This window comes from Charadrius vociferus, unplaced genomic scaffold (assembly GCF_000708025.1).
Source record: "Charadrius vociferus isolate BGI_N301 unplaced genomic scaffold, ASM70802v2 scaffold15, whole genome shotgun sequence".
In the NCBI taxonomy this organism is placed as follows: domain Eukaryota; kingdom Metazoa; phylum Chordata; class Aves; order Charadriiformes; family Charadriidae; genus Charadrius; species Charadrius vociferus.
Window position 1 is genome coordinate 8678938 of NW_009650064.1, and position 26908 is coordinate 8705845.

The 26908-nt window shown below is 40.1% G+C and overlaps 1 protein-coding gene across 1 annotated transcript; it reads right to left on the minus strand.

The window, feature by feature from the left end:
• Window positions 1-3568: 3568 nt before the first annotated feature.
• RIPK2 (receptor-interacting serine-threonine kinase 2) lies at window positions 3569-24349 on the minus strand. Its single transcript, XM_009891862.1, has 11 exons — window positions 24306-24349; window positions 20696-20849; window positions 19354-19509; window positions 16900-17057; window positions 13632-13681; window positions 13124-13285; window positions 9886-9971; window positions 9614-9703; window positions 8897-9002; window positions 5198-5377; window positions 3569-3958 (listed from the first exon to the last, which is right to left on the minus strand). Exons 2-11 carry the CDS (start codon window positions 20729-20731, stop codon window positions 3633-3635), a joined length of 1350 nt encoding a protein of 449 aa, XP_009890164.1. The 5' UTR covers window positions 20732-20849; window positions 24306-24349; the 3' UTR covers window positions 3569-3632.
• Window positions 24350-26908: the final 2559 nt, after the last annotated feature.

Genomic DNA, 26908 nt, shown 5'->3' on the forward strand with positions numbered 1-26908 from the left:
TGAGCAAGTTACAACTCAGAGAAATGCTTTTACTATCAGCAAGAACAGTTCTCTGAAATGTCAGCAGCATTCCTCCTTGGAGGGAAAAAGTTGAAAAATCTGTTAGGAATTTCCATGAAGAAGCGAGGAGTGCGCAAAATGCTGATGTGTATTGGAAGGTATGTGGGGGAAACCAACCAGCTTTCCAAATGGTAGTCTTCCTGAGCGCCTGCAACACTTTCTCTCACAGAGTAGGTCCCACCTGCCACGTCCCTAGACATGGCATGACTGTAGCAGACACCCCAGACTTGGGCTTCCTGACAGAGAAGTTTTGTGTGAACTGCATGACTGTGCCTGACTGTCCTCGCCAACCCTGGACTTGCTGCCACAGTCAAAATCAGTGCTGGGTGTTCCAGTTGCACAGAAACTCTGTTCCTCTTTCATAGCCCTGGAGTTAAACAACAGAAGAAGCAGCAGATTTTGACGTATTGGCTCATAGGTCTGTCACCTCCACACACCCTTTACACACCCTGTGTGGATCAGGCACACAGCCTCCACCTCCCTTTCCCCATGACTACCCCAAACCTTTCTCCTTACCCCTACTTCTGTACCCCTCAAGTCCTGAGTGTGGCTGCCCCCTCCTCCATTTCACTCTTGAGGAAATCTATGCGTGCCTAACAGGTTGGAGAGGGCTGGTTTATGGATTCTACTCCCTCGTGGAGGGAGGCCCAGGGTCCAAGGAAAGAAGAGGGAGATAGAACTGAGTTCTCCTATTGAGTGGCCTCAGGGTTTCCTTGGATGGCTGGGTTCTGGTTAGAACAGCACTCATGGCTGTACAGATGCATGCGTATTCAGGACTGAGAGTAGAAAATTACTTTTCCTGCAGCTGTGACACCTATGGGTGATGGCACATCAAGAGGGGCAGCCCATAGTGATTGAAGCAGCATGACAACACCATTCCTGAATGCGACTCTGTAGGGCAGATTTATCATTATTTATTATCATTATTATTATTATTAAATGACCCCAAGCTAGTTCCCTACTGACAGACAAGAGTCAGCAGGGACACTTCAAAAAGCAACAGGATGCTCTTTCCCCTCAGCCAGTTGTCTTACCAGTGGGTCCTCATCTTTTATGTCCAACATGTCCTCTACACAATGAAGAGATTGGAGGGTGGGCAACTACCACAGTTGCCTTGGCAGCATCTGGAATGGCTTTGGGAGGTATCCCACTTGTTCCCCAGGGCTCCTCGACCCATCCACATGCCCTCTGGGGAACAGCAGCTCAAGGGGTGCTGGCAGAAAAGCTGCAGCAGGCCCACTGGCAGGCTGCAGAACACGTCAGGGGCAACCGAGTGCAAAGGTGCAGTAGCAGTACCAAGAAGGACCAATGGCACAGATCACAAATTCAGGTCGCTCTGCCAGCCTGTACAGGTATCATCATGTGCTGTTCACAGCACGTAGAGCTAGGAAGCGTGGCATCTGTGCTGTGCTCAAGTTCTGTCGGCTCTAAGGCAGAAGCTGCTTTCAAAGAGTTGGGAAATAGGAAGAAGATGCAGACTCCCAGGCATGAGACATCATTTGCCACCTGGCAGGCCAAGGCTTTTCACACACTGCAGGATTGCTTTCACCTTCTTACACATAATTTAAAATAATAAATTACAAAGTTTGCAACTCATGCAGACCCTACTAGAAGAACAACGTAACAGCTTGTAAAAGGGTACCCCTAAAGAAGCCTCTGTTCTTCTAGTTACTAAAACCACAATTCAGGAAAGCTCTTAATACATGATGAATTTTGAACACACTTTGAAAAATGCTATTTTGCTACATCACATGACACAAATCTTTCTTTAGGCACTACTAACAGTGAAGAAATGTGGCTTAAAATGTGACGTGCAATGAAACACACAGTTCTGGCACCAAACTTCCACTGGCAAGGCTGGCAGCTTTCCTCAGATCCTGTCCCAGACGGACTTCTTTAGATCTGCTCTACAAAATTACAACCATTCATTGCACTGTTGTCCTGGTCTCACCTATCTAGTTTGAATTTTATAGCCTTCAGAGAGAAGCAGGATAAAATGCAAATTCCCAGTTTATGCCAAGAACTTAATTCAAAAATGAAAAAAACCTCCTTTTCTAGCCAATAAACTATACATTGTATTCTTGTGATTCATTTCACAAAATAAGACAGTTATTGAAAACACTAAGCTGTTGGCAACTAGTAATGCCTGCACTGAAGCTTGAATCATTGAAACAAGGCAGATCGTGCATTTCCATAGGTTTCCAAACAGCCATCACTTCGGATTCTTCATTTATCTGTTCCTTTCTATATGGTAGCTTAGACAGATTTCAGCTTTCTTGTATGTGTGGTTTGGAATTTCCTAAATTTTATACAGTGTTAGCAGAATTTGTAATTATTTTTTAGTTCTTGTAAAAATCATTTGCCTGTGCTGTGTTTTGACAAATTAAAACCAGCAGTTTTTTTACTAGTTCTGAAGCCACCTAGGTAAAGTTGCTACGGCTTTCTGAAATGAGCTGAAAAAAATACCACGTACCTTTTTCTCTCAGGTGGCCCCATTTGTTCCTCAACACGTTAGCACCATCCTTCAGACAAAAAAGGATGGCAGAGTTCATGTCCAGAGAAGGTTAAAGCAGGTCATGGCAGGGGAGACCCACACACATCACTTCCAGCCTGGCAGGGCAGTGCATGCTAGATCTTTGTACAGACCCAAACTACTGCTCATCATGTAAATACTAAAAATAGAATTGAATTAAATGTTTGATCCAGCAACATGAGAAGTATTTATGGCAGATGACAAAGGTAAGGGAGGCATTAACTAAGGAAATGTAAAAGAGGTATTAACTGAGGGTTCCTCTGTATAAGCTGTATGTGGATCTCATCATACTATGATTTCAAGAGGGGTTTAAGCGGGTGTAACCAAATAGTGTAAAAGGCTATAGCTGCACCCTTTCTAATGTATCAGTTCTTAGCAGAACAAAGACGATCAGCACAATGTCCTCCTTGCCCTCGGGCTCCTCTGTGGACTGATGTTCTTATGCTGTGGTCTGAAGTGCTTGCCCTGGCAACAAAATGGGAAAAACAAAACAAAACATAATAAAAAATCCGGTAAAAATGCAATGTAAACTTCCTCCCACCTACCATTCTTCTCCGATGTCTTGGGAGGAGTAACCAGTAAGGCTGAAAGAAGAAAATTTATTATGAACATGGCATACAAGCCCCAAAATAGAGCACCTAGATTTTTTCCTCCCTCTATGGGAAAGAGCAGATGGAGGGAGAAAACCCAATACTCCAAGTTGAGATGGGTTGCCTCAAATCTGTGACGTGAAAGGAAAGGATATGTATAAACAGAAAATATGCAAAATAGGGAACATTTAATGTTGTTTCTTTGTCAGGTATAAACAAAATTCTTGTATGAATTGAGTCAATAAGTGTCAAGCGTTTGGCTTTATGACTGCACTCCAACAGATTAATTTATAATTCACCAAATGCAGTCTAGATGAAAACTCAGTGTCATTTCTGAGACTCTACAGAGGCACAGTAAAGACAAAGTGGTACATATATAAAACTACTATATAGAAACAAGAATCGTGTTGTAAGAAATATTCACATGGCTTCATACAGAAAGAATACGTTTAAAGCTGCAGTCTTAGAGAATTAGATACAATGTCTGGATAAGGCTGAAGTCCTAGCTGTTTGTTATCTTTCAACTTTTGTATTATAATTCTGGCAAATTCCTCTCCTTGGCTATCTGACGTATCAAGCAGTTGTCGGACTTTTGATGTCCTTGTAGGTTTAGTGCTTATAAGTTCATAGTCTTCTTTCATGAGTAGAAATCTTGATAGAAGAGCATCCAGTGACTGATTCAAACATGCTTCAGTCATCTGATCAATGATTTCTTCTCTTTTACTTTGGATCCACTGATGAGCTACATTCTGTTGTATGGTTTCCAAAACAAAATCTGAGATTGGTGAGGATTAAAAACAAAACAAAACAAAACATTGTAACTGTCTGTCAATAAATAGTGCCACAGAACAAAGAACAAGCTGAGAAAGAGCTGTTTAAAACTTGTCTTTGGTCAGAGATATGCTAGACTACTAAACATGTTTTTAACATTTCACTATTGTATTCTACATTTAAATGTTCCAATTTGTCAAATTTAGTGGCTAAAGTATTTATTTTATCTGAATCACAGAATAATTTAGGTTGGAAGGAACCCTCAAGGAGGTGCTTAAAGCAGGGCCAACTTCAAGGATAACTCAGGTTGCTCAGAGCCTTGTCCAGCTGAATTTTGAGCACCTCCAAAGTGATGGGACTTCTACAGCCTCTGTGGGCAACCTGTTCCAGTGTTCAACCCAACCTGGTACTAAAAAGAGAGAGGTGGTAACTTCACTTTCTAGTGGGATTTTTATTGAAGTTTACTGAAAACATCCCTGTAGTTTCCTACGTATTTTCCTCAAGCTGAGGATTCACACAGTGAAGAGGTGCCAGTCCTCATATTCCCAGAAGAGGGACGATGCGGCAGACCTTTATAAAGTTGCATGTTACTGTGTGGTCCAGAAAAAAATATCTCTCTGAATAATTCATCATGCATTTAAGTTTCTTTTTGTTCTTTTTTTTTTTTTTTGGAAGCACACATTTAACAGTTATTTGGTGCATAGGAGTATCATGCAGTGGGCTGTCTACTAACACAGAAGATCATTAATTGTGAGATGCTGACACAGCTGCTGCTTCTCTTTGCCCCACAATTACTAAGAGGAAGACTGACAGGCTTAAAAAGTGGAGAGAAGTGACAGGCTTAAAAAGTGGGGAGGAAGTGACAGGCAACAAGATGAGTTAAGCTCAAGCTAACTTTTTTACTGTTCTGTTGGACTGCAGCACTGCTACAGAAGTAGGAGAAAGGAGAAATAATATGAGCAAAGGGAATGGGATAAACAAGATCCAAGGCAGCAGAAATTAAGTTTGCTCAAAAGAGAGAAAAAAGCTAGGGGCTGCAGGTACGTGTACTTCATCACATTTTACATTGGTTTTACTTACTTTGTAATATAAGGCTAAAGGACAGAATTACTTCCATTCTGAATTTGTAGAATGCTTTGTTTTCATTTTACAGATGAACCACCATTCCAGTTTCCATTTCATACACACATATTTATTAGGACACTTATTGTGGGTCGTGGAATTAAATCAGTGTTTGCTGTACCTGAAAGAACTGGTGATGATCGCAGCATACACGATGCAGAATTTGAGGCATCTGAAAGACTCTTCTCAGATGAGCGAAAATGAGTGTATGGATGCATAAGAAGTTTGGCGCTCTGAGTTACAGAGATATTTTCATCCGTGCTTTGACTGCTGAGAGAGTGCAGACCCTCAGAATTTCCACCTTTAAAAAAAAGGAGGGAAAAAAAAGGAGGGGAAAGAAAAAAGAGTGATCTGTATTACTTCTATGTTCAAATAAAAAACAGCCATCAGAGACTATTCAGAGGAATTCCATAAAACAAGTCATAAACAACCTAAATTAACTTCAAATATAGTCCTTTCTTCAAATTAACGTCCTTACAGTCAGGTTCTGAGTACATTCACGTCCCTCATCTTTTACCGGGGATTGACTATGGGTTTGGGGGTCTTGTTTTATTTTAAAAGAACATTGAGAGGATAAATTTGGTAGATGTGAGCTTTAAAACAACCTGTCTGACAGAAAAAATTTTGTAGGGACTGGAAGAAAAAAATAACTCCTTCAAGTGTTTGGAGAGGTAGCTAGGAGTCATCATGAAAACCAATAATTTATTTTGATGAAGTTTGGCAGTGTAACAAAGGTGGAAAGCTTGAAAGAAAGATCCAGATGGAGGGAAAGAACATGAAGACCAATAGTGACATTCAGTGGGAAGCCAATGGAAACTTTTGGTAGTCCATCAAAACAGCAGATGACTTCAAGAAAGCTTCATGTAAATATTTGCAAAGAAAGGGGGGGAAAAGGGGTTTTATCAGGTGGAAAGCTTAATAGTTTCTATTTTTAGGACTTTTTCATGGCAGAAAAAGATGATGGATGTGAAAGCTGCAGTAGGAGTGACTCAAAGAAGAGATAACAAATAGCTGATGAGAAACCAATTACAGTGCATACGCTTAATTCTGTATACAGTTTTCATTACAAACTTTAACGATGTCACTTGATACAGAGCTTCAGAGATGTTAACTAAGAACAGAGATGCACATGTAAGAATTCAGATGAACATCTAAAGACACAATAAGAACAGGTAGCCCCCTGGACAGCTCAGGATTTATAGATACCCATCCAGAGGAGATATTTTAAGGTGTATTTCTAGATCAGCGTGTTGACCTGTGGAAGGATATGGCTGTAATTACAAGCAGCAGGGACATGAAAATGTGAAAGAAATGAAACCCTTATTGTTTAAAAAATGGTGGACTAGAGCTCATAGTAACTAGCTTTTAATTTCATTAAAGAGAGAGAAAGTCAGCTGGGCAGAGCTATATAGTGTGAAGCAGCAGATGTTATCTACTGCATGAATGAGAAAGGATTAGGAGACAAGCGGTGGGAATGAAAGATCATTTTAGAAAAGGATTTTAAACAGCTCTACTGGGATAGATTGTTTTAGATCTCTAGGCACACATGGCTCTTTAATACCATTAGAGACAAACTACTGGGATTGTACTACTATGAGAGATTGACTTGACCGGTGACCATAGCATAAAAAATAGAAACACGCTAATGAAATTTGCAGATGTTTTTCAGAAAGAAGGGGTTGACCCAGGTTACTCAGACAAAACCTAGTTGACCTAGAAACTGGAGTAATAGAACTGGAAATTTGGTAGCACAAAACATGAGATCTAGACTTTCTGCTTCAAGCTGGGGCTAATGATTTGGAATTGAGGTGAGGAAAAAAACCCAAGTAGGTAGGTTATTCTGTAACGAAGGATCTTGTGAGAAAGGGAAAATAAAATTCTAAAGTATGTTAAGTAAAGTTCTTATTTCAGGCAGAAAACACTCATCACACTTATTTTCTAATACTAAGTACAGATTTTTGATAGCCTTAGTTCAATGACTTAAGTTAGAACATGCACAGGGAAGACTAGTAGGAAAACAAAAGAATGAAGGAGCTTATTTTAGAAATGGACTGCAAAAGGGCGTATCCTGTTTTTCTAGCAAAACAAAGTGTATTAAAGGATTACTCTGTATATCAGAAGTAAAATGGGAAAAGAGCTATTTAAGCTTAAAGCAATGGCCAAGAACAAGTGTGTGTATAAGCTGGCTCGGGAAGAAAAATTAAAGAGGCTGAAAGTTAGAAGACATTTCCTAACTCTGAAGGAGCAAGTTTCTGAAAAAATCTTCTAATTGTATTGGTGGAAAAACTAACTCAACTAAAATCTATAGTCACTAACTTCTGCTTTGGTGCCATGCCAAACTCATCTCTTGGCAAGACATACCTGGGAACAGATTTTCAACTGAAGTGATCGTATCCAATTTAGGCAAAATAAGAAGAGTATGTCAGTCTTGCTTTCCATTATAAAGCTGATGCAGATATTGGCAAAGTAATAAAGTAATAACAAACACTTCTGCTGTAGTATGGTTTTGTAGACACTATTTTCACAGGCTTTACAGTATCTACACACACATGCGACGAAGTCTAAGCAGTCACTACGTAAAGGATCACCAACTGATCAATCAGATTAATAGTACCACCACAATCTCATCAATGCCCTCCACAGGCAGATATATTTTTTAACAGGAACCAGCAGCAAGAAGGGCTGACATTTATCATTATTATTCTTTTATCTGATTACACTTATAGTCCATGCTCATATTCAGTCTCATCTGCTTTCTAACATTCATCACAACATTCCCATTAAGCTTGGTAACCACAATTTATTCTTTATCTTTAAGATCTTTATACTATGTGTACAGATAAATGTTTGGGTAGAGGTACAGCCAAACTACACTACGTTTGCTTTCTACCATTTTCCCCTGTAACTCAAATTCCTTAAGCCTCCTGTAATTTATCTTCCCCGCAATTCTTGCTATATTTATATCTTTCTAGTACATTGAGTACAAGCCTAGAATTGTGGATGTGTTCAAACAGGAACTGGAAAAGAAACTGCCTGTGCCCTCCTACCTTTACCAAAGTATCTCCAGTCTTACAGCACCTCAGCACTTTTTGATGCTCTGCTTTATAGTAGTGAAGTCAATCGTCTTGTCTACTTTCACACCATTGGCCCCAGGAAAGCCAAAGGATGTGCCGTTCTTTTGAAATATATGTTTGCATTCTTTCAAGAGAAGAAACTCAAGTGCAGTTTTAGTTTCACCATGTATTACTATTTCACCTGAGTCCCCTTGCATGTTTCAGTCTTCTGATGTCAGCAAAACCTCAAAATTGAGTTTTGTCTGGGCATTTTGCCAACTTTTATTCAGAAAAGGTGACAGCTGCAAAAGGTCTGTGCAGATACTTTTGCAAGGCAATCTATTTATTAAAGCCGTTTTATTTGTTGAACCAAAAATGATCGAGAGGTTGGGCTGCATTAGAAACTTTCCATTTACTCAGCTTTAGGAGTGCCTCAAAATGTTTAGCCTTTTTATCTTCAGGAGTAGTTCACAAATGATTAACTAAATGGCCAAGGGTCTGAAGGGACAAGTAAATGCTATCTCTGCGCTCGTGACCCTGAATGGGAAAACTGAAGCTGTGAGCAGTGGGTATTTCTCAAGTGACAGGAACAGAAAATCAGAGCTAAAACACTCTAGTTTTTTACCCAGAGCACTAAGTTTGCAAAATACATCTCTTTTCTGACATAAGCCGAGATCCAACTATCTACTATGCAAATGCAATGTTACAGTGGGAGTGTAAAGCTGTGATAGCAACTTAAGTTTTTATGAAGTCATTAGTATCTCTACCTGATGAGAGGATATTACACTTGGGAACAGACTTCATTCTTGATAAATCTGGAGAGATGCTCCGAAGGGGAAGTGCATCACATTGTACAGAGCCAGAATATGTTTCCTGAAATGATTCCAGTTGAATAATGAAAACTCACATTAAATAAATACAAAGTTGCAATGATTTAGAGTATTTTCCCATCACTGTTGTTTCCCTACTATCTAAAAGCTCAATAGACAGCATAATTAAAATACAGTAAAACAGAAGAAATCCATGTAATCCTAATACTTGTGTTTTTCCAAAGGTGACAGCAATTTTGTGCAGAAGTTTAATTAGTAAGAATCAAAAGAAGCACCATTAAGAATCAAAATGTAAAAGCATATCAATATGACCCTATATAAGCAAGCACCATAGAGTTGTAAGGGAGCAGAAGTCAGTCTATTACAAGTTGCAGACACTGTGTGCTGCGTTCCTCCCTGAGGCACTGGCTTTCCCACGCTTAGAGGATATACCAAACGTGTCCTTCTCATTTCTGCTTACTCACTCTTTACAATCTTCACCAATATGGCTATGCATTTTTTACACCCCGGCTCCACTCATGCATTTTATGCCTCTCCTGACTGCACAGGAAAGTAAACCACAGAACAATTCCCCCTTACTAAGTTAACCTCTCTTTAAAGCTTTCAGGATCTTTAATGATGCCAAAAAACAAAAGCAGTATGTAAAATATTTACCTCTTGGGGATTCAGAGGTATATTTAGAGATAACCGCTCCACATCTGTTTTCTTTCCACTCTTGTAAATGCATCGCGATTCATATAGTGACTGGAAGAGACATGTTTACCTGCATTAAATTTCTGCTATAAGACAAGATGACAGCTCTGTACAAACACATGCCGCAGCCAGATACAAGATTAGATAAATGACAAAGGAGATGACATTTCTTTTTGCAAGCAAAAGTTACCAACTTATTTGACCAACTCATGACTGTAACAAAAGCTGCTTACCTTTGATCTCTTTAACAGAATCACTGCTTCCAGCATAGCTATTTCATCAAATGTTCGCAGGACTGGCTCAAGGTCTATTAAGCATTCTAAACAAAGAAAGAGTACTTTGCTGAAGGATTTAAGGTGGAAATTAAGTTTTCATTTTGCTAAAGCTACTTTCTTAAATTTACAAAAGTAATTTGGCTATTGATACATATCAAAGCTGCTAAACAGATCTTTCTTGCTTTCTTCTGTCACAAACACAACAGTTTCACATCACCAAAACAAACTCTGTCCTGATCTGGCCACCTCAGCACTCGGTATCAAAAGAGATCCCAGGCTGTGCCCGACCCCAAGCCTTGCATTCCTGGGATGACTAGATCGGTGCCGTTGCTGTATTTCAAGATAGACCCATCAAGCCTGGTTTGCTAAATGGGACCAAACAGCAAAAGACCTCAGAGTCAGTTGCGGTCTTCCTACTCCAACAGAGGGATTAAATATTTATAATAAGGAAAATAAACAAACAACCCCCCACCACAGCAAAATCCAGAATAGATGCCGTGTGGCAGGGCTGGAGAAGATGGTGATAGTCAAGGCACTGACCTATCACCTCCAGTGAATCCAAATGACAGTGTCCTCATGCTCACCAAAGGCAGCACGGCAGAGAAGCTAAAACCATCTGCTCACATATGGAGACACACGACAACCCAATAAGCCCGTGACAACCTGTGCTATCCTCCCTTGCTTTCCAATGCTGAAAGGTTTACAAAACTAAGTGTTTCAAATTTTGACATGACTGTACTATAAAAACGTCTCTTTGAAATTGTGCTCAAGTACAACAAAGCCTCAGGAAAAGATGATGGCACATCACAATTCTACTGCATTTCTGTGGGCTCTACCCATTCGGCAAAACCCATTTAACCGTACTAGCAATCCCTCACACCGCATCCTTATTAACATTTTTTTATTTTTTACTGTAATTTTACCACAGTTCTCCCATATTATTTTTTTTTCCACTAGCATCTTCAAGGCATACATTCAATACTGGGATTTTTATTTTCTTATGCCAGCTAAAATGGAGTTTTACAGGTCTGGTGCTCCATTTTCCACACTGAAATATTAGCACTGTTAATTTTTGTTGATTATAATTAATTTGTAGGTACACATTCCAAGTACACGCAGAAACACGGTGATAAGTAGTCTTTATCCCCTCTTTATAAGGGGAACAGACAGGTTAACTGAGCTTCTGTATTTAAAGTTTATTTAACAAAAAGGGTGTTTGGATGTTTTGGTTTCCTCCTACCCCATGCTACGGTAATTGCAAAATTTCCCAATCAGTGAGCTTTACTTCCCTTAATTTTGCAACAGTTTTGCAACTTCCTCTTTCTTTTTATGATAGTAAAGTAGGGGAAAAAGCAATGCATGTTTTCTTCAAAGACCATCTTACTACAGACATGGCACTAATAACAGAACCCAAGTGAGCACACACTTTAGTACGTATCCCAGGTAATTATCCCTTCAGTGTGACCATAGACTTTGATTGCTATGTTGTTTTGGTTAACTGACAGAGGAAAACAAGAACACATAAGGAAATACCATGATGTGTCTATTCTTGATTTAAAAAATATTATAAATAGATATATTTCCTTGTTTGGAAAAAAAAAAAATCCACAATTTACAATGATACAAACCAGATTCATGCCAAAATAACCTGACATTTCAAAATAAGAATGCCTCAAAAAAGGTCATGTTATTCATTTTGGACTATAAACTGAACGTGAGGCTGCTGTATGTGTTTGGATGCGTCCCCATTTTGTCCTCTGCCAAACTGATGCAAAAAAATGAAGTTATGAACATTTCTTTCTAAGCTGTCTGAACAGCAACTTTCTAACAATTTCCAGCTCAAAGGAAGTATGCCTATAATGATTTTCAAAATAATAAACAAAGTTCTGTTGACCAATGCTATAAATGAAACTTTAAGATTGCGGACTTCTCTGCCGGTAACATTAAAAAAACCTACCGAAACAAACCCTAAAAACAAAACCCACCAGAACCAACTGAAAAACCTAGTATTTCAGGTTTGAGACCTTGCATCCTCAACCTAACCAGTGAAAAACTTAGAATTGGTTATAGAATATAGAATTGGTTAGACCAGAGCTCTTTGTACTGTTCTACATTTGAACAATTCCAGTAACTCTCTTTTTCTACATTTTTGCCTCTCAAAGGCAACCATCTGCGCTGTGCATGAGGAAGTTTTTAAAGCACATGCAAAGTAAAGAAGCACAGCGAGGCAGTTGCAGGAACCACTGTTAGCTTCACCACACTGACATATGTGGCCACAGCAATGCTCACAAGAGCAAATTTCAAAGTTGAAAACAGGTAATCACTTCCTACCAATTTTATGGAATTACCTTTACACAATGGCCAAACAAGAGCCAAAAGTCACTACAAAATTAAGCATGTTAAAAGAAATTGTTATGGGGAATAAATTCGGATTCAACGTACACCAAGTGTGTTGGTTAAGTGCGACAAACAAAAGTTTGCAAAAATCAAACCAAAACTTTTCCAGTTCACACTATGCCATGCTTATCTCTACAAGCTCACACTTCAATCTTATTCTCTAAATTCTGTAATCCACTGTAAAAAAGGCTGAAAGCGTCTATATTTGGTCTTGTGGAAAAAAAGCTGAACAAAGATGGAAAGGGATAGATAAGCACATGGGTTCAACCAGTTCCTGCTCAGTCTGGGAGGTGGAACAGTCAAAGATAAAGTCTTAGTGAAAAAGATTCATACTGAGATGCAAACACAAGGTGAAGTCACTATAGCTTATCTGATGTGCAATGATTTGTTGGCATGTTTGCCAGCTTGCTCATAAATCCCACAGTACTCATTATATACTTCGCTTACCCCCCTTTCTTAAAAAAAGTTTCCCTTCAACAATAAACAAAAAAAACCCCAAGTGCAAGTAGTTAAACAAAATATGTTATTTTTTTACAGGTAAATTAGCGATGGCAAATGCAAAAGACTCCAACTAACAACTTGGTTTTATGGCACACGCATAGTTTCATTCATAAAAGTTCATTTGCAGACATGGTGAAAGCAGACAAACACCTTATCATATGCAGTAAGATGGGGCGCATGCATCTTGTGAAGTGTTCACCATTTCCCTTTTGTGACTATAGCCTTGCTCTGTAAGTACCACGTTCAACAGAAATCTGGCAATTTTAAAATCTTTTCTTATGATGCAAGGTAAACTCACTTAAGAATGATGGTCTTTCATCTGGGTCGTGTGCCCATCCACTTCCTATTAATCTTATGATGAGCACTCGATGAGGAATGTCCATTGATAAACTTTCTTCGCTTAAATCCAGTCGCTGTCCTTGTGACACGCTGTACATTATCTGCAAGGGGTTTATAACTTCTGTCAAAATAGACATCGTGCATTCATTAGAAATATATGCAATATAAATAGCTTACAATAGGAGGAATAATTTAGTTTGCAGACATAGTATTTACAGTTCACCAAAATAAGGTTATGCTCCTTTGCTTACAAAAGTATTTTTAATTTATGTAATTTTATTGTAATTTAAAAAAATACAGAAAAAGAGTTTAATTTGAAAAGTAACTCAATGTGCTCTTCAACAAGCTTAAAAATTGAATCGTTAAAAAGTAACCCCTAAAATGAAGTCCCCAGGTACTCAGGTCTCAGGTTTAGCCTTTATGTAAGGCTGGAAAAAACAAATTGAAGAAGGAAGACATGGCCTTACCTTCAAATGGCTGTTTCCTTGACATCACTTCCCACATAATAATTGCATAACTGTTTAAAGTATAAAAAGTGTAGAAGACATTATTTTAAATTGCTGTCACTTGGTAACATGATGTGCTCAGCTTTACATTTTATTAACAACTTTTTGCTAAAATGATCCTGCAGGCACACACGGGACTGACTATACCTGACCACAACAATGACCTGAATATATGAAAACTAGCAGGAATTTTAACCAGTGACTTCAACTAGAACTAGTTAATGACATTAGGTACAGAAAAGGTACTTGGCGTATAAACTTCTATTCCAAATCTGTCTTAGCTCTGCTCTACTACTATGTTGTGAATTACATACACGCAGTTTAAATCTCAGTATGCAAATTAAAGTGAGCCCCAGAATCCCAACTGCTCTGTCCCAACTGCAATACTATGGCATCTCCCCAGTCCGGATCTGACATGGGAAACAGGGTACTCGCAGGGAGGATGGCATTCACCAACACCTCTATCCCAACACAAAGTCAGAGTCAGGTAAGACACAGACTTTCATCTGGGAAGCACACTCCAGCTATGCGCTAACCCCCCCCCCCGCAGCCATATATACTTTCAACATATGCACTCTTCTCTATAGGGAGAGATCTCACTTTTACACACAAGATTCACTTCACAAAATGAACTACAGCCAGCACACTGAACACACATCAGCTTACTCAAACCAGTGAATTTTTTTTCCATTCACACCAGCATGAATGGGAAGTGGCTCAGTGAATACAAATCTGCTCTATCTTTAATAGACTAGTCACCCTCTTCAGGCATCAGGATATATTTTAAAAATGTAACTTTAAACACGTTTGTACTTAAAATTGGATTAGATTATCTCATTTGAATGAAGCATTGACTTCATTTATAAAAAAACAAGCAATACAGTTAAAACAAATAAAATAAAATAATGTAAGAACCCCAAATCTGTTTTTCCTATTTAAGAATAGGAATTTGGTGTGAGGAATAAATCTAGTAACTGTAAAGCTAGAATGACAGAGCAAAAACATTTCACTGCTTAAGAACCTAATTTCTAATTTCAAACATATCCTTGTAAACTAACCTCTGCTCCTTTATTTTTTCAATAAATCGAATTCAAAATGGATTAAAAAGTTTTTAAAATGTTACCTCAAAAAAAGTGAAATCCAATTTCCACTGAAGCAATAAAAATAAACTATGAAAAGAATTATATTTTAGCTAAAGAAGAATTATATAAATGTTTGCTCAACTACTCAAGTAACTGTAGACAAAGACAGTATTTTCCTGTATCACTGAGAAGTACCAAATTTTGCATACAGGTTACATTTAACTGCCTCTAAGCATTATATCATCGAACAGCTACCAATTAGGAAGAATCAAAAAAATTAAGTAAGAACAAAATAACTGATGCTTAAAATCAATCACATAAATTGAGCTTCCCTAACTACTTATTCCATTCACATTTTAACATTCACCAATGTTAAAAAATTATTCAAGTAACTTAATAGAAACAGTCCTCCCTGTTAGAAAGCCTGCTTTTGATGCATTCTTGAGAAATTCATGCAGGCTTTTTTTCTTTTTGGCACAGCAAATTGTTCCTTTTCTAAAAGTTAATGCTTCTTGACTGTACTGCAGAGCATTTGTTTCTTTAAGAAAGATCCTTCCTCACAAGTTAGCTTCAATATCGCAACAACATTCAGCTGTATCTGCTCTGGTCAGACATCCAGCCTTTCATTCAGTTTGGAATCTCTCTACAATGAAAGATTATTTTCTCAGTTCTACCACACTGCAGCATACCACTTTCTGCTGATCCCTCTTTACACTCATCATGTTTTCCTTTCTTATTTCTGCTTCACAGCATCTCCTTCCGATCCTCAGCACAGACCTTCTTGTGTGACCTTTCTGGTGGTCATTTCCTTCACTGTCTCTCTACCTTCACATCTTCCTGCCTTGAACAGCCATTCCTCCTTACAATGTTGTCTCAGTTTCTTCTCTCTCTTCTCAAATAATCTCTTTCCTTCTGAATTTATCACTTTTCTAAGATCTTCTACTGATCTTTTTTCTCTTATTTTCCCCCATTTGGTTGTCATTACTCTGAACACATTTATTTTTTTTTAACAAACATTTTTCTTCCTAATCTCCACTCACTCATTAAGCCACCAGCCACACTTTTAAATCCTCTAAAATTAGAAGCCAGAGGAGATAATATGACACTACTTCTTTCCCCACTACTTCTTTCCCCCACATTATTAATTTTCAATGTCTTCCTAGTAATGTACCATTATTAATTTTCAATGTCTTCCTAGTCCAGATTTCTTCATCTAAGGGTGAGGAAAGCAGGTATGTTACCATCTCTGTTCTTTGGACAGGAATGTCAAGGAACCTCGTGTGCCTCTTAAGGGCAAGGGACAATTAAGAGAAATAGTGGTGTCCCTGGAAGTCAGTAAGACTCTCTGAGACTGATCCATCTGTCACCAAAATACAACCCTGTCAAAGACAGTGAAGGTAAAGGTGGTAGAGTGCGACAGAGAGATGGGCTTTTTCACAGTGATGTGCCTCTTCATGCCACCTCGATCTCCATTTACGTATGACAATTCCCTCCATGATCGTTCAAGTAATCTTTGAGCTCTCCAAGCCTTTTCAGATTAGCTAATTGTAACTCTAATATCCTATGAGCAATTGCCGTTTTGCTACATGGGTCGCACCACTCTACTACTTCCTATTCTATTACTTGTACTACTCAGAACTGACTGACACAAATCTACCTGAACTTTCATAAAGTAAGTTATTCCTTAAGATGATCTCTCTAAATACTTCCTCCAATCCCATCACCCTGTTTTTTCCTAACCCCTTTCCAAAAATATGTCTCCTTCTTTCCCCCGAGTACATTCTGCAAATAGTGTTAATTGATGTGGACAAATTACAGGGTATGTGCATTGAGATAATGGTGCGAACAGGTTTTCCCCTCCCCATATTGTCTCTGTGTGTACACTCATTTATAGAAATCAATCTCCTCTGTCTGTTTCTGTAGTTCTAGCTTAACTTCTGGAGCATTACACTTGTCACAGTGTTTTCTACAGAAACAGGTGATCAAATCCAGCTACCACTCAATTCTATTTTCCCTGACTCATTTTGATTGTATGCTTACACCACTTCTGAGAATAAGAAAATTGCAGAAAATACGCCAAAGTCTAAGTTCAGTAAATCAAATTTGAATTCAGATTGCAAAGCCCACCCAAGAACAACATGAGTTACCTGTAGATATCGTGTTTTACACTTGCACGGGTTTTCTGGCTGGGATTGTAATCTTCAGGTGGCATGTAGATAATCGTCCCTCCTTCTGGCAAAGAGGTTTCACTTCGTGATTGCGACATGGATATGACACGCCATTTTGACATGCCAAAATCTGCAATCTGGAGAGGACAAATCAGTTGTTCTGAGAAGAAAAACTGGATTTATTTGCTGACAGTTCTTAGAAATTCCTGAAATATGCCCGAAAGAACAGGTCACTAAAAGTCCTTAACCTGACACCCAAAAAGTATGTGGTTGTCCTAGCAACAGGAAACACCAGCTCCGGTTCAGAAAGCATTCCCAGGTCATGACTCACGCTATCCCTATAGCACTGCCCTACCCTGTTCTTTTAGGGAAGTACTCATATACTCTATGGCTGGAGAATCTGCTACAGGAGTCCGTCCTGTATGAAGAAAATCACTTTCTTTGGTTAGGAAAAGCAAACAAAAACCCATCGACTACTTCTAGCTGCCTGGTTGTACAGAAAGCACAAATTTAGGATAAATCATAATAGCTCTATGTAACTCAGCTTGCAGATATCCCGAGACAGTTGCTCTCATGGAAAAATTTTAAGGCCCTCCACCTCATGCCCAAAATGACGAAATATTAATCTTGAGTTAATAAAGTTGATATTCTGAAATTCTGTGCTGCAAAAAGTTGCTGAATATTTTGTTTCCTGTGCACTCTGGGGCCTTGTCCCTTCCTACAGATTTTACAGCGCACCCACGTAAAGAATGAATTGACTTTGGTTTACATTCCAGCCATCTCTGAGCCCGGGAGCAAGATGTCAGGCTAGGTTACGGGTAGGGAAACAAACAGCCAGCAGAAGAAACTTGCTGGCTGAGCTGCAGAGTGTCCGTCATACAGGGAGAAACGTAAGTAGCCAGCTATGAGCTCTGCACTTCTCCAGCACTTGCACGAGAGCAAAAACATTTTCAACAAAGATGCCTGTGAGAGCACTGTGGCAATGAAGATAACAGAAATAACCTTTCTGGAGAGCATACAGTCAAAATCCACAGTGAAAAATAACCTTTTTGTCTCTCCAGCTCAGTTTCATCAAGCCTTCCTCACTGTAACTGGTCACACTATCTTGCTCATCCAGTAAATCTGAGACAGCACTCTATGAATGGTGTTACTTTTATACATATGCAATACTACGTCTATTTGGCATGCGCGATAACCTTCCTTGCGTTTCCTGCCAGCTCTCCTAATTTAGAGAATCTTGCTTTACCCTCAAAAAACACTTAAAACCCCTAAGGACAGGCTACCAGAGACTCCTTACAGGAGGCAGGGCAAGAGTCAATCTCTTCCCTTCAATTGCTCCAGCGAAGCAAATGTTTAGATGTGGTCAGGCAGAGCCCCAGACTGCACCAGTGCTGTTAGGGATTAAAAAAAAAGAGTGGATGGAAAAATGACTTCGACCAGTTCCCCAGTCAGGTTTATCAGGAAGCCTGAGAGATGGCAATACCAGCACAACTGAGTGGGAGGAGGTATGACCTGCTGAGGGCGTGAGCAGAGACAAAGCTGCGTAAGGCGGCTTGCTGCCAAGAAAAATATCTTTGCAATGGAGAAAGGAGAAATCGGCACTGGATCTTTGATTTTTGCTCAGAGGGCTTACATAAAGATTCATCTCATGGTAACAACTGAAGCATTCGCCACTCAGCTATAAATTAAATGCAAAATATCTCTTATTTCTCATTTACTTGAATAGTATATTCTATCAGTTTTAAAAACAGAGGATCTTTAAAAAAAACCAAACCCAACTCTTGCAATTATGGAAGCATCTAACCATTTTGTCAGAAGTACTTTAATCTCTTTTTCACATTGTGGGAGTGATATTTTAAAGGCAGAATTAAAGTTTTAAACTAATGTTACTTCCCTATTTATGTTTGCTTTCTCTAAGGAGCCTCACAAAAGCCATCTTCCAACACGTTCACATTTCGCAGTTACGTTTTACATGTTCTTATACCACACTAACAGAACATATACATACATATTGCATGATAAATATTAAATGGGGTATTAATGTTTGAATTTGGTTCTACTGTCCTCCAGAACTAACTTGTCTGAGTGTCTCGGACAGGACCACTTTCTACTTTCTCCTCAGAAAGGGTCAGACATAGCTACCCTTGGAAGGCTGCCGTACGAGAGTGTCACTGCTGTTGTGTATCAGCCACCACTATACCCCAAACAGCCCAAATTCTGGCTTTCCAGTCTTTTCAGATGGATCAAATCCACACTTGAGCAAAGCAGAGTTTTCAAAAGAAGTTAGGAAGTTCTGTCTGCAAGGACAGAAGAAAACACATGGCATACAATTATGTCCTCTCTGTACGGCCACATCCTCCTCCTCCTCTACAACAATTAAAACACTTTAATTAAATTAAAACACATTAGAACATAAGAATTAAATAACTCTACCTTGACATGAAACTCATCATCCAGTAAAATATTCTGGGTTTTCAAGTCATGGTGCAGCAATGGAGGATTCATGTTGTGCAAATAGTTTACTCCCAAAGCAATTTCATAAAGAATGCGGAATCTCAGGCACCAGGGAATGTCAGGATATACATCTTTCTGCCAAGATAAAACCACAAAACCAGAATATAATCCTCTGTTCTGATCTAATAGCACAACACAAAGACTTTCATAATAGGAAGAAAGTGGCTTGGACAAGCAGTAATCTTTTAAAATATACATTACATGAACTCCTTTAAAAATTTTAACTGAGCTGGTTAGCTGTTAAAACAAATATATTAATATTAATCACGCAGTGTTATGTTTCTGTTCTTTAGCATTCACATAATAGTTCATGACTGATATACATGATGTAAGACATTTACTGTATTACTCATTCATATGGAAATATGATTTACAGATGAACTCCTGTATGAAACTTGCAACCCACAGATTATAAGTACTACCCAAAGGAAGGCAAGAATCCTAACTTCAGCTGACATTGGGGGAAAAAAAAAAAAGCTGCGGTGAAACTAAGCACAAAATACTACCTTTATAAATATTAATACACTAAGAAAAAGGCAGTAAAACTCAGCTGAAGTCCTAAAAGTTGCATTGACACTAATGCCTTTATGAAAAACACACATCTGAGCTCTCTAGGGCATGAGGTATGTACTGATTAAAGGTACAGACAAGACTGCAGTGCTGGTGAGACACAACTGCAGCAGCTTTACAGTAGCAACATTGGATGCTCGGATCCAGCTAGTGGGAGCAGCTAAGAGCTCAGCACAGAAGAACTTACTCCTGAATATAAGATCTGGTAGAAATATCTGTATTTGTTCAGACTAGCTGTATTTGACTTCCATAAACTTAAGTAAAAATCTTCTTTTTTTTTTTTTTAAAAAAAATAAAGTCTCAAATTCAGGGAAAAAACTCATCTTTGTGTGATATTTACATTGTCAATAATTCTGAAACCCAGGCTGAAGTAAGCATAAGTATTTCAGCTCTAATTGGAGAACAACAGAGATTTTTAAAGTGATTGTATATAATAATTCAACATGAAGCCAGTTATAGGTCATGACATTAACGGAAAAAGTGTAATAAAACTGAAGTCTTCTGAGTTTGGTTGTCTTTTGGGGATACAGAAAGTCTATCTGTGCACCAAAAACTAGTAGTTGTAATGACTGGCTTTTAATTTGAAATATTATTAATAATACGCTTTACTACACTACTTTCTTTAAGTATGGAAATGGCAATATATTTGAAACAGCCAGGGATTATATTTAAAGACTGTAAGTACACTTACCCCATGTAAAAGCTGGTTTAATGACCCATTTGTCATGTATTCTGTTACTATCCCCAGAAATTCAGGCTCGTTGCAAATTCCCAAGATTGGCAGAATGTAACTAAACCTGGCTTTGTGTAATATCTCTGCTTCTTTTAGAAGGTGGTTTCTATCACTTAAAGAAAACAAACAAACAAAAAGCATTACCATACCAATACTAGGAAACTCAAAGCAAATGCTGAGTTCACTATATTATCTTAAAAAAATTATGTACCTCTGTGCAATACCACCACCTTTCACCGCTTGTTTCCTACTACACTGTTTTGATAACAAGATACTGGAAAACAAATTAGAATCTGCAAATGCAAATACAAGACAGCTTCCCCAGGTTTGTTGTACCACACAAATCTGTTTCCATCACACATTTCATCCATGTTTCCAGTAAAGAAGGATACAGTCAGAACTCCAACTTTCACTGTCCTGTGTAACCATAATGGTAATAACCAACTACATTTGTCTTATTTTACTGCCCATCTGCAAACCCTGAGTTTTCACTGAGGCCCCACTCCTAGAGTGGAGATTTTAATACTTGCAACTCTCCAGCCATTTAAATCTAGCGGATGCTGCCGTGCACTAAAGTAATCTGGGCTAAAGGAGTGCACCTGCAGTTTCTGAAGGAAAAGGAACAACCAACTATCTTTTGTTTTCACACAAATTGTTCCTTCAAATTGGGCCCCTGCTTCGAATAAGGAAAAACATTCCCTGGCTGCACAGGAAGCAGGAAGAGACCAGCCTCATGATGTTCGGATGCCTGAATTTGGCTGTGGGAATGCTCTCTGTTACGTCAAACCTCCTCATAAATGCAAATTTGATGTATCTTTACAAATTCAGACCTTGCAGCATGTGGATTCGAGAAGCTCAAGTTTTATTTAAGATTGAGTATGCTTCTATCCCTAAAAATTATAAATGACTTGGTATGCCTTATATCTCAAATGTTGTTGAAAAAAATGGGTTTGTTGACAGTAAGGATACTTGGACCGTGAGGGATAATTCCAAGAAAAAAAGATTTCAATTTTATACGAGCGGAGACTGGTACAGGTACAAGTACGTGACTAGGATATCCAATAACAGGACTTTTACAGTGCATCTAAGACTGATCCTTCGGATGGGAGCCAGCCTGATTTGGAAGCAATACAGCTGTGCTGGGGCACGTCTGTATAGAAGCCAGGGCTATGCCCATCACGATTTGCTCCGCACAGCACGGTGTTATTATGGCTATACAGCTCCGGGGTGAGAGCTGGCTTGCGTTCGCCAAGCTCGGGGCACACACCGAAGAGTTCACGACAATCTGGACCCATCGATGTAGATCTAGCCCTTGCAAAGAACAGGCTGTGACAGTATATGGGGAAAACAAGAAGCCTGTAGAACTGGCCTTCTGCTTTAACGAGAGGAAAACTTAGAATTTGGAGGTCAAATTGATGGCAATTGTTGGTCCTTACGTATGTGATGGAAAAAGCCTTCTATTAGAGGAAACGCTAGGAAATGATCAAAGTAAAAAGGCAGCCTTCAAATAAAGCATGAGACAAAAGACAGAACTCCTTCCCTTCCTTCCTCTCTCCAGAAAAGGCTGGGTTTGAGAAAGTTAGGGGTTTTCCCAGACTGTGAGGCACATCTGCATGGGATTCAGCTGTAGCCGGGAAATGAGTTGCAACATATCGAGGTCTATTCCTGTGTCTGTAAGTCACTTCACCTTTGTCTGCTCCACACTAGAAGGGCATTGAGTAATGCCTAAATTAGCACATACCTTCCCAACTGGCTTTGCTCTTCGGCTGGTCATGCACCAAGTTCTGGGATACACAGTGCAGGCTTCCAGTTTGGGAAATTACCTGCACTGTGAACTCTTCCCTTTTCTTGACAGCGTTTACAGGATGGCATTTTAAGTTGCCTACTGTACAACCGACAAATCAGTTGCTGCAGAGACTCAGGTATAACAGATTTCTTACAGCTTTCAGTCTTCTGATCATATTTCCAAGCTTTGCATGATATATGGTAGGTGGTTGAGTTATTTTGATTACCTCACTTGCCCTTTTCATCATAATTTCACAGGTTAGATGTTCACACTAATCTGAATGCTTGCAAGGCTAAAAACAATATTTGTTGGTTTCTCCCAACCGAGTGCAAAGAATAAACATTGTATTAGCAGGGATTTAAGCAAACATTTAAAGTAAAGAAATAAACCAAACCCAACAATAAATTTATCAGAGAACACTATATTCCTGCTTAAAAACATAACTGAGATTCCATTTCATTCTGGCAAGATTTCAGAGATAAAGCCTGTGTACACACATGGGGAATAAGAGGTCAGACAGCTTAAAACAATTTATCTTGTATTCTAGCATACTGGGTCACAAGACTAGAAGCCTTGTTATTTTGAGTGAAGCTACTCTGCCTAAATGCCTAATACTAGATCAAAGAAACCTGAGGCAGTAAGGATTAAAGACACCTAGATAAGACACAAGAGGCAGATTTACAGCCAGGCAGGCTTCAGACAGCCTAAGAAGAGGCAAGTTTGCATCGATATGATAGAAAATTGCCACCATAGGGAGTGAATCAGGCAGAGATGGATGAAAAATTATTACCTGCTGCCCCTTTACATGGAGCAACAACTCCATGCTGTCACTTAGGCCCCAGGAACATGGGGAACACAATTGCTGTAAGTTGAAGAGCTAATGGAAAATATCAATTGTATGTGGGGGCCTACAAGCCTACTATTTTAAATTAGCTTCTTTCGGTACTGTGAGATCTGGGGCAAAAAAATAATAATAAAGATTGTGCATTGTCTCAGAGAAGCTTCCTCTTCTAGGAGCTAGAAGCAATCTCTAGGGGATACAGTAATATATTGCTTATATTCTCTCTGTCTGTCTCTGTAAACAACAAATCTATAGCAATCACGGCATTTCAATACCCTGCTGATACTTCAGCAAAATTGTTAGTAACCAACACCCCCAGAAAGAAGCCGAGCTGTGCAAATCTCATCGTGAGGAGGAACCAAGGTGCACACTGCAGAAGAAAAAAAAAACAAAAAACAACCAAACCAAACCAAAAAACCTTCCAAAGAGGCAACCTGCTTAGTGTCTTGCACGCTGAGACTGAAACCACCCATTTTTAACAACCGAAAGAGAGGAAGCTCCGGGGCTGGTACGTGCTTTCTCGTGGCTCAGGCTGAATCACTCTTCGTGGGATGTCCTTTGCCCTTGGATTCGAAGCAGCGCTGCCTACCAACACACCCGCTCTCCGGTCCACCAAAGGTGAGAAACCCACGCCGGCGCTTTTCGCCGTGGCAGCTCGACCCACGCCCGGCAGAACCCGCGTTCCACCACCCGTGGCGGCTTTACCCACCGACGGGACGCACTCACGGCGTGGCGCGGGCGAAGAGGGGGCGTGAGACCCCCTTCCTGGGTTAGGTGAAAGGCGGGTTCAGTTCAGTCCTTCCCCACGGTGAAGAGGGCACAGCTCTCACAGGTTCCCCCTCGCCCGGCAGCCGCGCCGCCCCCATCACACGCCCCCCTCCCGGGGCCGCCTCCCTCCGCGATGCCCCATCCCGTCGGTTCCCCCTCTTCACCCCCGTTACCTGTCTAGCAGCGGTCCCTGCAGGCATTTAAGAGCCACCGGGACCCTCCAGGCACCGCGGCTCATCCTCGCACTCCACCGCCAGGGACGGGTCCGGAACGCCGTTCCTCTCGCCCTCCTTCCCCGCCTCTTCCCCCCACCTCCCGGGCACGCCTCCTCTCCGATCCGCCGGCAGCCCGCTCCTCCTTCAGCCCCACGGAGGAGCGACTTCCCATTCCCCGCGGTAATCGGCCTCCCGCGGGTTCCCGGGTCGGGGAAGGAGGAGCCGCCGCGATGAGTCTTGTGGGGAGGAGAAACCCGGGAGCGAGTCAGGGGTCCCCCAGGAGAGCTGAGCCGGTGCTGCAGCCTTCTCCTCCTTCCTTCGGGGGAGCAGGGTCGTGGTGCCGGGAGGCATCCCTCGGGCCGGGAATGGAGCATCCCCCCCCACCCCGTCCAGGGAACGTCGTGCTAGGAGGCATCCCCCCGGGCCGGGGATGGGGGAGAGGAGTGAAGCATCATCCTCCGTCCAGAAGGCGGGCGGGGGGATGTGTTATTTTCTGTTCCCGAAAAATGATGCGGGATGGCAGGGCCAAGCCCAGTCGGGAGCGCCGCCCGTTGCTCTCTGGAGCTGAGATTTGTGCGGTTCCGGCTGTATATTCATTGCTTGGGTGAAGTGAGAGGAGAGTTAGCTCTTGAACTCGCTTGTCTCTTCCGTCTCTGTCCTAGGAAGATTTTTCAGGATAGCGGCATTTCAAAAAGGTAATTTCGAAATTTCCAGAAAGCGCAAGTTCACCCTTGCCCCTGCTCCGAGCGACCTGCCTGACCGGCTGATGTGTTTGTGATCGCTTTACGGGAGGGTTACACAGGAAGGTTTTGCAAAGCGTGTTCACCAAGTCAAGTTCCCATAGACTAACTAAATGCTTTAATTTAAAGTTAGAAGTCTGTAGCTTTCCACAAGGAGTAACAGTTCCACAGGATGAAATGGAGGCAAATAGAGCAAATCCCTCACTTTTCCATGTGTATGGATCTTGGGCTAAATGTCTGTGGCTTTTCACCTCTCTCTTTTTCCCACTAATGGACATGGACCAGAGAATGAGAGAAAGGAGCTGAGTTTTCAGACTATGATACGGTGCAATATTTCACAGCGTGCATTTTAAGGCATGTCAATTATTTGTCAATTCTGTCTAGGTCCTAGTACTTTTCATAGCTTTGGTATGTTTTTCCAGTTTTCTTATATCTTGGGCAATTTATATCCTCCAAATGCTGCAGCATTGCTAACATACTGAACAGCTATATAAAGCAAGTGCTGACTTACTCTATTTTCAGTTTTCATTTAGCCCGCGTCCTTCAGACACACTTGGTGGTTTCCCAGAAGTGTAATTTTGATGCAATGTTCCCAGTATACACGATTGAGGTGTTTGTTTATGCATATCCCTCTCTGTATTTATCATGTCCGTAGTACTATATGTCATACTATTTCAACTTTGATTTATAAGAAAGATTTTGTTTCCTAAAGAAAATAATATGCAATGTACTACATAAGCATGTATTACAAAACCACTGTGTAAACACATACTTATGGCATTTCCCATTAAGACATTATGAATGTCACTATACTAAAAATTTTAAGATACTGTACAAAAAATTATTTGCACACCTTGTTGCCATGTGTTGTGTTGATGTCATGTGCATTTATAGTTAAAACCCAAGAAAATTATTGTGATTATAAAAAGTGGCAGATCCGTAACAGTGCTGAGAGTATTACGATAGTCTTTTATTTAACTGTTTTGTTATAAAGTGTAGAGCTATATGTTGCTATAATATATATTATGAAGTGTACTGTTATATATTGTCTAAAGAGCCCGTCCATTTCCGTTGCTGTCAGTGGGTTTTGGACCACGCTAAGACAACGCTGGGTCAGTTTCTGCTAGTTGCGTGGAAGCAACACTGACATTTTCATCACAGTAAAGGAATATGAGATGAGTAATAGCAATAAATAGTTGCTGCCTCCTAGAGTTCTTTAGGAATTTTGTCAGTTTGAAGGCAAGCTTGCTAGGAAGGGTGGGAAGGGAAGAGGAATGCTCCATTTGATCGGAGTTCTGTGGCTGTAGTGCTGCGGTGAGCCGTGTGTCTTGCTGACACACCAAAACAGAAGTTCCAAAAAGATAAATTGGTGGCTTGGAGCTCCCAAGACAAAAAAGGAAAAATTAGAGTAAATCATTACTGCTTCCGGAAGCCCCCCCCCGCCTTTTTTTGATAGTGTATTAAAAGGTATTCTCTCACATGACATAAGTGGCATCGCAGCCAGTTTAGGTTTCATTGTTGAAGTTAGGTGGCATAAACTGCAGCTAAAGTACAAGGTAGTTTCAGTGCAAATTTAAGCTGTTAACTATTGCAAGACCCAAATACAACGTGACGTCAATTGAAGTATTATACGTCGTGTTCTGATTTTTAGATGAACTGTATAATTGACTTTAAATCCATGCTGTAATGGAGTTCAGGAAAGCCATGTAACAGCATCTGTTGACTTTCTGTTCTGACCTCACTGTAAATTGGATCATAGCCTCATATCTGAGAGACTTGTATTACAGTCATGATGTGCAATTGATTTTCTTTTTAATCACT